The sequence below is a fragment of the Scyliorhinus torazame genome, chromosome 8 (assembly GCF_047496885.1).
Source record: "Scyliorhinus torazame isolate Kashiwa2021f chromosome 8, sScyTor2.1, whole genome shotgun sequence".
In the NCBI taxonomy this organism is placed as follows: domain Eukaryota; kingdom Metazoa; phylum Chordata; class Chondrichthyes; order Carcharhiniformes; family Scyliorhinidae; genus Scyliorhinus; species Scyliorhinus torazame.
Window position 1 is genome coordinate 251177223 of NC_092714.1, and position 14841 is coordinate 251192063.

Sequence of the window (14841 nt, forward strand, 5' to 3'; positions counted from 1 at the left end):
GAATGAAAGACCTGACTAACCCAGCCCTTCCTTGACCTAACCTGGTGTGCCACTTTCAGGTGCGTCTCCTGCAGCATGACTACGTCCGCCTTCAGAACCCGCAAATGCGCGAACACACGCGCCCTCTTCACTGGCCCGTTTAGCCCTCTAACATTCCAGGTGATCAGCCTGGTTGGGGGGAACTTCGCCCCCCCCCCTTTGCCGATCAGCCATCCCCTTTCCTTGGCAAGCCCCCTAGCCATGTGTCGCACTTCCTCTGGCCCGCCTCCTGGCTCCACCCATGACCTCCTCACTGTTGCCTTGTCCAATTTCCATCCTCGCCAGCAGATCAACTTCCCCCACCCCCTAGCAACACCATCCTACCACCTAACCCCTGCTCATAACTATATGAACACCCCCCACCTGGCGTCCGTTGACTAGCCCACCGAGCTAGCCTGGTGCCTCCCAGCTTCGGCGCTAGCGAGTCTTTCCCCCATTGTTCCCTAGCTCCCCTCTCCCTGGCCCATCCATACCACTTCCCCAAACCAGCCCTGCTTAAACACATACTCTATACAAGTCAAAGACATCCCCAACAATAGTGCAATTTAAATCAAACAAATAGAGATAAGAAGTACCAGGCACTCTCAGCCCTTCCCCTCCACACACAGAAAAAGATTGCAAACAATTCCCCCGAAACCCCCATCATAACCACACCTTTTTAACTATTTTATTTTTTATTTTCCCCCTACCAAAACTCCAACCAAACAAGAAACCCAAAAAGGAAACATTCAGGGAAACCACGAAAAAGAACAAGAAAAACACATCGCAACACCATCCTACCACCTGACCCCTGCTCTAATCTAACTATATGAACACCCCCCACCTGGCTTCCGTTGACTAGCCCACCCAGCTTGCCTGCTGCCTCCCAGCTTAGGCGCCAGCGAGTCTCTCACCCATTGTTCCCTGGCTCCCCTCCCCCCGTGCCATCCATACCACTTCCCCAAACCAGCCCAGCTTGAACACATACTCTATGCAAATCCGTGACATCCCCAACAATAGTGCAATTTCAATCAAACAAATAGAGATAAGAAGTACCAGGCACTCTCAGCCCTTCCCCTCCAGGATAAGAAGAACCAGGCAACGTGTCTCAATGACTACCATCCGGTGGCCCTGAATTCAGTCGTAATGAAGTGCTTCGAGAGGTTGATCATGAAACGCATCACCTCCATACTCCCAGAATGCCTTGATCCACCGCAATTCGCATACCATTGCAACCAGTCCACATCAGATGCCATTTCCCTGGCCCTACACTCATCCCTAGAGCATCTCGAAAACAAGAACTCCTACATCAGACTCCTATTTATTGACTACAGCTCCGCCTTCAACACCATAATCCCAGCCAAGCTCGTATCAAAGCTCCAAAGCTTAGGACTTGGCTCCCCACTCTGCAACAGGATCCTCGATTTTCTGACCAACAGACCACAATCAGTAAGAATGAACAACAACACCTCCTCCACAATAGTCCTCAACACCGGGGCCCCACAATGCTGCGTACTTAGCCCGCTACTCTACTCCCTGCACACACACGACTGCGTGGCAAAACTTGGTTCCAACTCCATCTACAAGTTTGCTGACGATACGACTATAGGGGGCCGGATCTCGAATAACAACGAGTCAGAATACAGGCGGGAGATAGAGAACCTAGTGGAGTGGTGTAGCGACAACAATCTCTCCCTCAGTGCCAGCAAAACTAAAGAGCTGGTCATTGACTTCAGGAAGCAAAGTACTGTACACACCCCTGTCAGCATCAACAGGGCCGAGGTGGAGATGGTTAGCAGTTTCAAATTCCTAGGGGTGCACATCTCCAAAAATCTGTCCTGGTCCACCCACGCCGACTCTACCACCAAGAAAGCACAACAGCGTCTATACTTCCTCAGGAAACTAAGGAAATTCGGCATGTCCACATTAACTCTTACCAACTTTTACAGATGCACCATCGAAAGCATCCTATTGTGCTGCATCACAGCCTGGTATGGCAACTGCTCGGCCCAGGACCGCAAGAAACTTCAGAGAGTCGTGAACACCGCTTAGTCCATCACACGAATCTGCCTCCCATCCATTGACTCCATCTACACCTCCCGCTGCCTGGGGAAAGCGGGCAGACTCACTCTTCCAACTTCTTCCAACGGGCAGGAGATACAGAAGTCTGAGAACACGCACAAAAAGATTCAAAAACAGCTTCTTCCCCACTGTCACCAGACTCCTAAATGACCCTCTTATGGACTGACCTCATTAACACTACACCCTGTATGCTTCATCCGATGCCAGTGCATATGTACTTACATTGCATATGTTGTGTTGCCCTATTATGTATTTTCTTTTCTTCCCATGTACTTAATGATCTGTTGAGCTGCTCGCAGAAAAATACTTTTCACTGTACCTCGGTACACGGGACAATAAACAAATCCAATCCAGTCCACACACAGAAAAAGATTGCAAACAATTCCCCCGAAACCCCCATCATAACCATACCTTTTTAACTATTTTCTTTTTTCTTTTCCCCCTCCCAAAACTCCAACCAAACAAGAAACCCCAAAAGGAAACATTCAGGGAAACCACGAAAAAGAACAAGAAAAACACATCGCAACCAAAATACATCAACCTAAAAAGGTCGAAAAAACAAGAAAAATGGACCCAAGCATGCAGGCATCTCTCAAAGCGAGAGAGAAACAAATTAGACTTAAAAGTTCTACCATGAGTTCAAGAGTCCTCAGCTCAGGGCCAGCCCTTGCTTCTTAACACAGTCCATCGCCTCCTCGGGTTCCTCGAACTAGTGGTGCTGACTCTCATACGTAACCCACAGTCGCGCCGGAAAAAGCAGCCCGAATTTCACCTTGTTCTTATACAAAATCTCCTTCACCTGCCTGTAGCCTCCCCTCCTCCTGGCACCTCAGTGCTCAGGTCTTGGTAAACACGCAGGGTACTATTATCCCAGGTACAGCTTTGTGTGCTCTTGGCCCATTGCAGAACCTGCTCCTTGTCCAAGTACCTGTGGAACCGGACCACCGTCGCTCATGCGGGACCCCCTCATCGTGGCAGCCTCACCTGCACTCTGTGTGCCCTGTCCACCACCGGCGGGCGAGTAAACACCTCATTCCCCAGCAACTTCTGAAACATACCCTCCACATACGCGGCAGCATCCAGTCCTTCAGCCCCCTCCGGGAGGCCAACAATTCTTACATTCTGCCGGCGAGATCTGTTGTCCAGGTCCTCCAGCTTTTCCAGGAGCATTTTTTGCTGATCCCTAAACCTCCGAATCTCCACGTCTGCCACCATTTGAAAGTTGGCCTGCACCTCCACCGTCTTCTCCAGCTCCTGGAGCTTCTCAGCCTGATCATCCAGCCTTTTTTCCAATCGGTCCATTGAATTCTGGAGCGGCTCCAAATTATTGCGCTTCAGAGCTAAAAAGCCCTCCTGCATGGCCTGTAGCAGCTGCTCCATTGTAGGCTGGGCTGTCGGCGCCTTGCTCTGGACATCGGCCATATTGGTCTCTCTCACCGCCTCCGCCGTGCCCTTATTTGACCACTTCTTCTGTTGTTTACGGTCCCTCCGGCTTCTTAAGTCCATACAACTCTGTATGGGTTCAGTGCCTGAGTACTATTGCTTTCCAGTTCCGCGTTCAAAAGTGCAAAAAAGTCAGAGGAAAAGGTCCAGAAGTGTGACCAAAACGGGAGCCACCAAATGTGCGACCTACTCCCTCATAGCTGCCACCGGAGGTCCCCCCCTTAAAATCAGACTTGGGTGAGTAACATGCTCCAGCTTCTAGTGAAATTGTTATCAATTCAAATTTATACAGTCAGTAAATATGGTAAGGCATTAGCTGTAACTGTCATTGCACGCAAATCAGCTTGGCTCAAAGATCCCAGTAGTTCAAAAGCCGGTCTAAAACTAGGACACAATCTAGGCTTATGTTAAGGCACGGTTGATGGTAAATGCAGAGCTGTCAAATCCCAGACGGGAAACCTGAAACAACTGTCTTCGCGTTCGTGTTTGCAATTTGTATTATATGAGGAGAGGTTTTGAAATCCAGAAATGATGTACCAGACATCTTATGATGACATTATAGTGAAGTAAATGTTCATTAAGAAATAGGAAAAACATTGGGCAGCACGGTGGTGCAGTGGTTAGCACTGCTGCCTCACGGCGCCGAGGTCCCAGGTTCAATCCCGGTCCTGGCTCACTGTCGGTGTGAAGTTTGCACATTCTCCCCGTGTTTGCGTGGGTTTCTCCTCCACAACCCAAAAATGTGCAGGGTAGGTGGATTGGCCACGCTTAATTGCCCCTTAATTGGAAAAAATGAATTGGCTACTCTAAATTTATTTTTTTTAAAGAAATAGGAAAAACACAATAAAATAAAACACAATTACCCTTAAATAAGACAATGGCTTCACACGATACCGATAATTTAAACCAGTTCCAAACAACCATAATTTTAAAAAAAAAAATTTAGAGTACCCAATTAATTTTTTCCAATTAAGGGGCAATTTAGCATGACCAATCCACCTGCCCTGCACATCTTTGGGTTGTGAGGGTGAAACCCACGCAAACATGGGGAGAATGTGCAAACTCCACATGGACAGTGACCCAGAGCCGGGATCGAATCTGGGACCTTGGCGCCGTGAGGCCGCTATGCTAACCACTGCGCCACCGTGCTGCCCCGAAACAACCATAATTTAACTACCTTTAGAGCAATCTTCCCCATCTGTTCAGCATTACCGTATAGATTTCAAGGTCCACAAATGTGCAATAACTTTTGCCCCACAATGCCTTTAAGTTTTTCTTGGGATGACTTCTGCGGTTACCATCAGTTGGCTTTTCAGATCTGGCTTCATTCACATTGCTTGCTGGGAGTTTGACCAGCGATTCCTGCTGTCGTCTGAGGTCTAAAACAGCTCCCTTCATAGGTTTCAGTATCTCATTATATACATTATTTCACTTTGATCTCATCATTGTTTCACCCAATCTCTTTAGAACACCTCCCTTAGAATTGGTCAACTTCCTCTCTTTACTTTAGCTTTTAGAATTTAAAAGAAAAATAACCTCACTTTATCCATACTTCACCTCTGGCATCTTTCTTTCACATCTGGCTTATCGTCACCTTTTGAATCACAACAACTCATTCAAATCTATTCCTGTTCTGTAACCATCCTTATTAAATTACCCTCGATAAACATCGGTTTGAAGTATTGCTAGGCTCATTTACATATCAAACCCTTTAATTACTTTAATTAGTACTCACATACCTCCAAAATTAAAAAAATATGACAGGTATATTCCTAACAGAAAAATATTACAATTTCTTGGGTTTTCCTGTCAGGTTTTTCTTGTTCCACATGTTCCAAAGAAGAGCCATATTGGACCTGCAACGTTAGTTCTTTTCACAGATGCTGTCAAACTACGGAATTCTTCCAGCACCTGCTGTTTTTATTTTAGATCTCCAATAGTATTTTGCTTTTACACAATCTACGCAGCCACTTCAATGCAGTACTGAAGGAGCACTATATTCATCTTTCGGGTGAAATGTTAAATTATGAAACTTTCTTGAAGAACAGCAGGGAGTTCGCACAGTGTCCTCAGTAACATTCCACCAGCTGGTCATTTATCTCATTTGCTATTTGTGGTTCTAGGCTGTCCACAAATTAGTTGCCAATTTAAGAAAAAATTGTGAGATATAAGTATCGCTGACAAGGGCGGTATTTGTTTCCCATCGCTAATTACCCTGACAAGGTGTTGTGAGCTGCCATCTTCAACCACTGCAGTCTATCTGGTGCAGGTCCACCCCCAGTTGCTGGGAAGGGAGTTCCAGAGTTTTGCTGCCATGGCAGTGAGGGAATGGCCATATATTTCCAAATCAGGATGGTTAGAGGGGAACTTTCAGGTGGAGGTGTTCCCATGCACCTTGTCCTTCTCTGTAGTGGAGGTCACTAGTTTGGAAGGTGCTGTTGAAACCTTTGTGAGTTGCTTTAGTGCAGCATGTAGATGGTACACACTACTGCCACTCGGAATGAATGTTTAAGTTGGTGGATGGGGTGCTGACAAGCAGGCTGCTTTGTCCTGTTTGGTGTTGAGCTTTTTTTAAAAAAATAATTTTTATTAAAGGTTTTCATAAAATATCAAGAACAAAATGAGAAAGAAAAAAGAACCCAACAGGGTTAAGTACAAAACACAATCGAAAAAAGCAACCCCCCAAACCCCCTTGAAGGCCTCGCATCTTTCCACTGAAGGAGAATCCTTCGCCGGGCTACCAGGGACACAAAGGCCAGAATTCCGGCCTCTTTCGCCTCCTGCACACCCGGCTCCTCTGCCACCCCAAACATTGCGAGCCCCCAGCCCGGTCTGACCCTGGATCCTACCACCCTCGGCACCGTCCTCGCTACGCCCTTCCAAAATTCCACCAGCGCTGGGCATGCCCAGAACATATCGGTGTGATTTGCTGGGCTCCCTGAGCACCTAACACACCTGTCCTCACCCCAAAAGAACTGGCTCATCCTTGTCCCGGTCATGTGTGCCCTGTGCAGCACCTTAAACTGTATGAGGCTGAGCCTCGCGCACGAAGAGGAAGAATTCACCCTCCCTAGGGCATCTGCCCACGCCCCCTCTTCGATCACCTCTCCCAACTCCTCCTCCCATTTAACTTTCAACTCCACCACTGAGGCTCCTCCTCCTCCTGCATCACCTGGTATGTTTCCAAGATCTTCCCCACTCCCACCCACCCCCCCGAGAGCACCCTGTCCTGTGCTGTGAGTGGCAGTAGCCGCGGGAATTCCACCACCTGCTGTCTGGCAAACGCCCTTACCTGTAAGTACCTGAAGGTGTTCCCCGGGGGGAGCCCATACTTCTCCTCCAGCTCACCCAAGCTCGCGAACTTCCCGTCCACAAACAGGTCCCCCAACTTTTGTATCCCTGCCCTGTGCCACCCCGAAAACCCTCCACCTGTTCTTCCTGGGGCAAACCGGTGGTTCCCCCGTAATGGGGTCCAGGCCGAGGCCCCAACTTCCCCCCCCTATGCCGCCTCCACTGTCCCCAAATTATGAGGGCCGCCACCACAACCGGGCTCGTGGTATACCTCCTTGGAGGGAGCGGCAGCGGCACCGTTGCCAGCGCCCCCAGATTCGTACCCACACAGGATGCCATCTCCAGCCTCTTCCATGCAGCCCCCTCCCCCTCCATCACCCACTTGCGCTCCATCGTCGCATTGGCAGTAGTACCCACAGAGGTTGGGCAGCGCCAGCCCCCCCCCCTATCTCTACTCTGCTCCAGGAACACCCTTCTCACTCTCGGAGCCCCTCGCACCCACACAAACCCCATTATACTCCTGTTAACCCGCCTGAAAAAAGCCTTCGGGATAAACACGGGGAGGCACTGGAACAGGAACAAAAACCTTGGGAGCACCGTCATTTTGATTGACTGCACCCTACCCGCCAAGGACAGCGGCAACGCGTCCCACCTCTTGAACTCCTCCATTTGCTCCACCAGCCTTGTAAAGTTAAGCCTATGCAGGGGCCCCCAGCTCCTGGCCACCTGGACCCCCAAATATCTGAAGCTCCTCTCAGCCCTTTTTAGTGGGAGCTCGCCAATCCCCCTCTCCTGGTCCCCTAGCTGAACTACGAACAGCTCGCTCTTCCCCATATTGAGCTTGTACCCCGAAAAGTCCCCGAAATCCCTAAGGATCCTCATTACCTCCGGCATTCCTCCCACCGGGTCTGCCACATACAGCAGCAGGTCGTCCGCATAAAGCGACACCCTATGCTCCTCCCCACCCCGCACCAACCCCCTCCAGTTCCTCGACTCTCTCAGTGCCATAGCCAGGGGTTCAATCGGCAGTGCGAAGAGCAGCGGGGACAGGTGCAACCGAAAGCACTCGGACCTCCTCCTATTTGTGGCCACACTCGCCATCGGGACCTCATACAACAGCCTAACCCACCTGACAAACCCCTCCCGAAACCCGAACCTCTTCAGCACCTCCCACAGGTACCTCCGCTCTACCCTATCAAAGGCTTTCTCAGCGTCCATCGCCACCACTATCTCCGCCTCCCCCTCCCTCACCGGCATCATGATAACATTCAAAAGCCTCCGCACATTCGCATTCAACTGTCTCCCCTTCACAAACCCCACCTGGTCTTCATGGATGATGTGCGGCACACAATCCTCAATCCTTGTGTCTAAGACCTTCGCCAGCACCTTGGCATCTACATTTAGCAAGGAAATCGGTCTGTAAGACCCACATTGCAGGGGATCCTTGTCCCGCTTCAGGATCAAGGAGATCAGTGCCCGGGACATCGTCGGGGGTAAACCCCCCCCCTCCCTTGCCTCATTGAAGGTCCTAACTAACAGCGGGCCAAACAGGTCCATATATTTTTTATAGAACTCGACCGGGAAACCGTCTGGCCCTGGTGCCTTCCCCGCCTGCATGCTTCCTATCCCTTTGATCAGCTCCTCCAGCCCAATCGGGGCCCCCAGTCCCGCCACCAGTCCCTCTTCCACCTTTGGAACCTCAATTGGTCCAGGAAAAGGCCCATCCCTCCCTCTTCCCGTGGGGGCTCGGATCGGTACAATTCCTCGTAGAAGTCCCTGAAGACCCCATTGATGCCAACCCCACTCCGCACCACGCTCCCTCCACTGTCCTTAACTCCCCCGATCTCCCTAGCTGCGTACCGCTTCCAAAGCTGATGCGCCAGCATCCGGCTTGCCTTTAAAAGTCCCCATACTCATAGACCGCCCCCTGGGCCTTCCTCCACTGCACCTCCGCCATCCTGTTGGTCACCAGGTCGAATTCGGCCTGGAGGCTGCGCCTCTTCCTCAACAATCCTTCCTCAGGCTCTTCCGCATACCTCCTGTCTACCCTCACCATCTCCGCCACCAGCCTCTCCCTCTCCCCCCGCTCCCTCCACTCCTTGTGGGCCCTAATGGAGATCAGCTCTCCCCTCACCACCGCCTTCAGTGCCTCCCATACCATCCCCACTCGGACCTCCCCGTTGTCGTTGGTCTCCAAGTACCTCTCTATACTTCCTCGGACCCGCTCGCTCACCTCCTCGTCCGCCAACAGCCCCACCTCCAAGCGCCACAGCGGGCGCTGGTCCCTCTCCTCCCCCATCTCCAAGTCCACCCAGTGCGGGGCGTGGTCCGAAATGGCTATTGCCGAATACGCTGTATCCTCTACATTCTCTATCAGTGCCCTACTCAAAATGAAAAAGTCGATTCGAGAATAAGGCTTATGGACATGTGAGAAGAATGAAAATTTGCTAGCCCCCGGCCTTGCAAATCTCCAAGGGTCCACTCCTCCCATTTGGTCCATAAATCCCCTCAACACTCTAGCCGCCGCCGGCTTCCTACCCGTCCTAGACCTAGAGCGATCCAGCACCGGATCCAAAGTCTCCCCCCATTATCAGGCCCCCAACTTCCAAGTCTGGGATCCGACCCAACATACGCCGCATAAAACCCGCATCGTCCCAGTTCGGAGCATACACATTGACCAGTACCACCCTCTCTCCCTGCAACTTACTACTTACCATTATGTACCTACCGCCATTATCTGCCACAATGCTCGACGCCTCGAATGACACCTTCTTTCCCACCAAGATCGCCACCCCTCGATTTTTGGCATCTAGCCCCGAGTGAAACACCTGACCTACCCACCCTTTCCTCAATCTTACCAGGTCTGCCACCTTCAGGTGTGTCTCCTGGAGCATAACCACATACGCCTTGAGCCCCTTCAGGTGCGCGAACACTTGGGCCCGCTTAACCGGCCCATTCAGTCCCCTTACATTCCAGGTTATCAGTCGGATCAGAGGGCTCCCCGCCCCCCCCTCCCTCGCCGACTAGCCATGACCCCTCCTCGGCCAGCCACGCGCCCGCACCCCACACCCGGCCCGTTCCCCACAGCGGCATACCCCCGTCTCGACCACCCCCCCCCCCCCCCCCCGGCTAGGACCCATCCAAGCTGGTTTACTCTCCCCATTGCACTTCCGCAAGTCAGCTGACTCCTGCTGACCCCGGCCACTCCCGCCTCCCCTTCGACTCCTCCCATTGTGTGGGACACCCTCCTCTCCTGCTCCCCATCCACAGGCTCTCCCCCTCCCCCCTCCGTTCTAAGCGCGGGAAACAATCCTTGCTTCCCCGCCCCGGCCCCTCCCCCCCCAGTCTTCGGTGCGGGAAAAAAGCCCGCGCTCTCCACCTACCAGGCCCCGCCACCAACCAAAACAGTGCCCAACCCGCTCCATCCACCCTCCCCAACCCGAAAGAGAAAAACACAGAGAACAAGAAACCCAAAACAATGCAAAGGCCCCCCCCCCACCCCCGGAACCAAAAATAGGCATAACATATCCACCGCGGTCCCCAATCGCCCATCCCGACCCTCAGTCTGAGTCCAGCTTCTCGGCCTGAACAAAGGCCCACGCCTCCTCTGGAGACTCAAAGTAATGGTGTCGGTCCTTGTAGGTAACCCACAGTCGCGCCTGCTGCAACATGCCAAACTTCACCCCCTTCCTGTGCAGCACCGCCTTCACTCGATTGTACCCGGCCCTCCTCTTCGCCACGTCCGCACTCCAGTCCTGATCTATCCGAACCTCCGCTTTCTCCCACCTGCTGCTCCTCTCCTTCTTGGCCCACCTGAGCACACACTCCTGATCGACGAACCGATGGAACCGCACCAGCACCGCCCACAGAGGCTCGTTAGCCTTGGGCCTCCTCGCCAACACTCTATGGGCCCCTTCCAGCTCCAGGGGCCCTGGAAGGACCCCGCTCCCATCAGCGAGTTCAACATGGTGACCACATAGGCCCCCACGTCCGGCCCCTCCAGCCCCTCCGGGAGGCCCAGAATCCGCAGATTCGTCCACCTCGACCGATTCTCCATCTCCTCGAACCGCTCCTGCCATCTCTTGTGGAGCGCCTCGTGCGCCTCCACCTTTACCGCCAGGCCTAAGATCTCGTCCTCATTGTCAGAGATCTTTTGTCGAGCCTCTCAGATTGCCACCCCCTGGACCGTCTGTGTCTCCAGCAGCTTATCAATAGAAGCCTTCATCGGCTCTAGCAGGTCCGTTTTAATCTCTCTGAGGCAGCGCTGGATACCCTCCTGTTGCTCCTCCGCCCACTGCCTCCACGCTGCCTGGTCTCCGCTCGCCGCCATTTTGTCCTTCTTCCCTCCCTTCTTCTGGTCCACCACCACCTTTTTTGTCGCCCCGCTCCTAGTTAAAGCCATATACTGACGGGGAGCTATTATTAACTCCTTCCCACACCGGGAAACGTTGAAAAAGTGCCCTTGGGGGCCCTGAAAAGAGCCCAAAAGTCCGTTTTTGTGGGAGCCGCCGAATGTGCGACTTAGCTCCGCATAGCTGCAACCGGAAGTCTCGAGAGGGAATCCTTTTGGCAGTGTTCGCTTCACCAATCTGCCCCAAAAAGTCTGTGGAAACTCCTGAAAAACGTCTGAGAGTCCGTTCCAGACGGGAGCTGCCAAATGCGCGACCTACTCCTCTATGGCCGCCACCGGAAGCCTCGTCCCCGCTTCTTCAATGGCCTTGGTAGATCTTTTCACAGTTGTTCCCTCTGCTGCTAGAATGCACCTTTAATACAGGCCCTCAAGTCAGCTTGCAGCTTTAAGCTTGCCCTTCCCCCGCCTGCATGCTAGAAGAGGCCCCTCTCTCCCCTGCAGTCACAGCCAAATCTTTTACTGTTTCTGCCGGGTCTGGTAACCAAGAGACATACCATTCCTGGGGGACACTGTCAGGGGAATGTTGCAGTCTTCTTCCCACACCGGGAAATGTCAAACAAATGCCGTGGGGGCCCTGGAAAGAGCCCAAAAGTCCGTTCCAAGCGGGAGCTACCGAATATGCGACCTAGTTCTGCATAGCCGCACCCGGAAGTCTCGTGTTGAGCTTCTTAAGTGTTATTGGAGCTGTACTCATCCAGGCAAATGAACTGTATTCCATCCCACTCCTGGCTTGTGCCCTATCGATGGGAAGAAGTCTTACAACACCAGGTTAAAGTCCAACAGGTTTGTTTCGAATCACTAGCTTTCAGAGCGCTGCTCCTTCCTCAGGTGAATGAAGAGGTATGTTCCAGAAACAAGCTTGACACAATTCACACCTCTTTAACCTGGGGTTACCCCATCTCTGGATCTGTAAAGATTTAATCACCTGCTAATGCTTGCATTCCAAGCATTGTCTGACATCTTGAATTTTTCTATATATATGTTTCTGGAACATACCTCTTCATTCACCTGAGGAAGGAGCAGCGCTCCGAAAGCTAATGATTCGAAACAAACCTGTTGGACTTTAACCTGGTGTTGTAAGACTTCTTACTGTGCTCACCCCAGTCCAACGCCGGCATCTCCACATCATGGCTATAGATGGTGGACGGGCTCTGGGGACTCATGGGGTGAGTTATTCTACTCCGAATTCCCAGCCTCTGATCTGCTCTGGTAGACAAATAGCTGTTCCAGTTCAGTCTCTGGTCAATGGTAACCTCCCAGAATGTTGATAATGGGAGGGATTCAGTGATGGTAATGCCAATGAACGTCATGTGGAGATGGTTAGATTCTCTCACATGTTGCCTGGCATATGTGTGATGTGAATGTTCCTTGCCACTTATCAGCCCAAGACTGAATGGTACACAGGGAGCATGGACACGGGCTGTTTCAGTACCTGAGAAATTACAAATGGCACTGAACGTTGACCTATCATCAGCGACTATCCTGACTTCTGACCTCATGGAGGAAGAAAGGTCATTGAAGCAACTGAAGATGGTTGAGCCTAGGACAACTACCCTGAAGAACTCCTGCAATGACGCCCTGGGACTGCGATTACAACAACCACACCTTCTTTTGTGTTAGTTATGACTCCAATCAGTGAAGACTTTTCCTGGTAATTTCCATTGACTTCAATTTTTCCAGGATTCCTTGATGCCATACTTCGTTGAATGCTACCTTGTGGTCTGCCTGCAAAGCGACAATGATTATACTTCAAAGTAATTAAATGACCATGAAGTGCTTTTGGATGCCCTAAGAAATTAAAAGCTATTGTCCAAAATGCACACATTTCAAGCACTGCAATTTCTCACAAAATTGAACAAATACCAATTCAGTAGTTCCTTTATTTCAGAGCTGCTTTTTGATTGTGATGGAGAGCATTTGATTAATATAATCCGAACTGAATTGTACCAATCTGTGCTCAGACCAGCAAATTTCATAAACCTGTTTTTTGACAGGGGCGTAAAATTAAATATTGCTTGCCCGAATCTAATTGAATGGGAATGCTAAATAAATTGTTTTCTACGTCTAGGAATGGTTCTTGTGCGCAGTGACAGTGGACAGTTGATGCTGATTCCTCAGCAAGCTCTACAACAGATGCAGTCGCAAGCTCAGTCTCAAGGGGCGCTCACTTCACGATCTGCCACACCTACCAGTGGTCCTCCAGTTCAGATCTCAACTGTACAGGTAAGGGAAAGCTCATCAATAACTGTCTAGAATTGAATTTGCCAAGTATTTTAATACAATTTAACTTTTGTCGCTTTACGGAGACATGGCAGCAGGATGACCAAGGCTGTGATCAGAGGACAGATAAAAAAAGAAAAGAAAAGGATTTGAGATAGCTCAGATAATGAGGGATAAGATCAGTGCATTAGTGAGAGGGGATCTTAGATCGGATGAACAAGATGTAGAATCAGTTTGGGTACAGCTGAGAAACCACAAAGGCCATCAAACAAAAGCGGGTATGGAGGAAATTAGAGGTGCATGTAACAAGTGTAATGTAATAATCATGGGAGACGTCAATCTACATATAGATTGGATAAATCTACTGAGCAGTAATGCTGTGAAGGACGAATTCCTAGAATGTGTAAGAGGTAGTTCCTCAACATAATGCCCAAGAAAGCTAGGGAATAGGCTATTTTAAGTCTAGTATTATGCAATGAGAGAGAGCTAATTAATAATCTTGATGTAAAAGAATCCTTCAAAAGGAGTGACCATAATATGTAGATTTTCCTTTAAGTTTGAAAACGATGTATCTCAATCCAAAACTAGGGTCCTAAATCTAAACAAAGGAAACTTTGAAGATATGAGGGACAAGTTGGCTGTGGCGATTTGGGAAAGCATATTAAAAGGTATAACGGTAGGCAGGAAATGGCTAGTATTTAAAGAACTAATACATGATTTGCAACAAATACATTCCTTTTAGGCACAAGAAAAACAGAAAACGTGAGTCAACTGTGGCTACAAATTATTTAAAGATTGGATTATAGCACTTCCAGTGGCATAATGTAGAGGGAAGACGTGCACGAGGTGCCTCCCGCAGGAATACTGTACTTTTTACTTTTTTTCTTAGTCCCACAGATTGTTTACTCTCGAAAACTCACATAGTTATTGTAATAAAGGTCTTGTATGACTGATGTCCAAAAAAATTGTAGAAAAGAAGGAGGAGTCTGAGGCCTCTCCGAGCTCATCGGCAAGTAAAATGGCAGAGTCAGTTTCTGGTGCTTCGCCCATTCCACTAACGTCGAACTGTTTTCTTGCACCGTGGCGAAATAATTCTAAAAGCACCGCCAAATTGTGTCAATTGAAGAGGCCTTAGCCCTCATTTGAGCGGTTTTGGGGAAAACTAATCCGTCCGTTGAAGCCCAGGGAGCCACAACCAAAGATATGGAAGTGGCCGTGTTGGGCCACAGCAATCGGATTGCCTCGCTGGAATTGGGACTGTCTTCGGTGATCAAAACGAATAGATTGTTGAGAGCCAAGATGAATGACGTAGAAAATAGGTCCAGGAGGCACAATATTCAGATTGTGGGGTTGCTGGAGGGGATGGGGGACCCAAC

At 50.3% G+C, this 14841-nt stretch overlaps 1 protein-coding gene across 1 annotated transcript in view; it reads left to right on the plus strand.

Moving 5' to 3' along the window:
• Positions 1–14841, plus strand: part of taf4a (TAF4A RNA polymerase II, TATA box binding protein (TBP)-associated factor) — a 145986-nt gene that overhangs the window by 66022 nt on the left and 65123 nt on the right. Inside the window, exon 2 of the mRNA XM_072515107.1 lies at positions 13314–13468. Coding sequence (XP_072371208.1) covers positions 13314–13468 — 155 coding nt within the window. The remainder of the gene's footprint in view (positions 1–13313; positions 13469–14841) is intronic.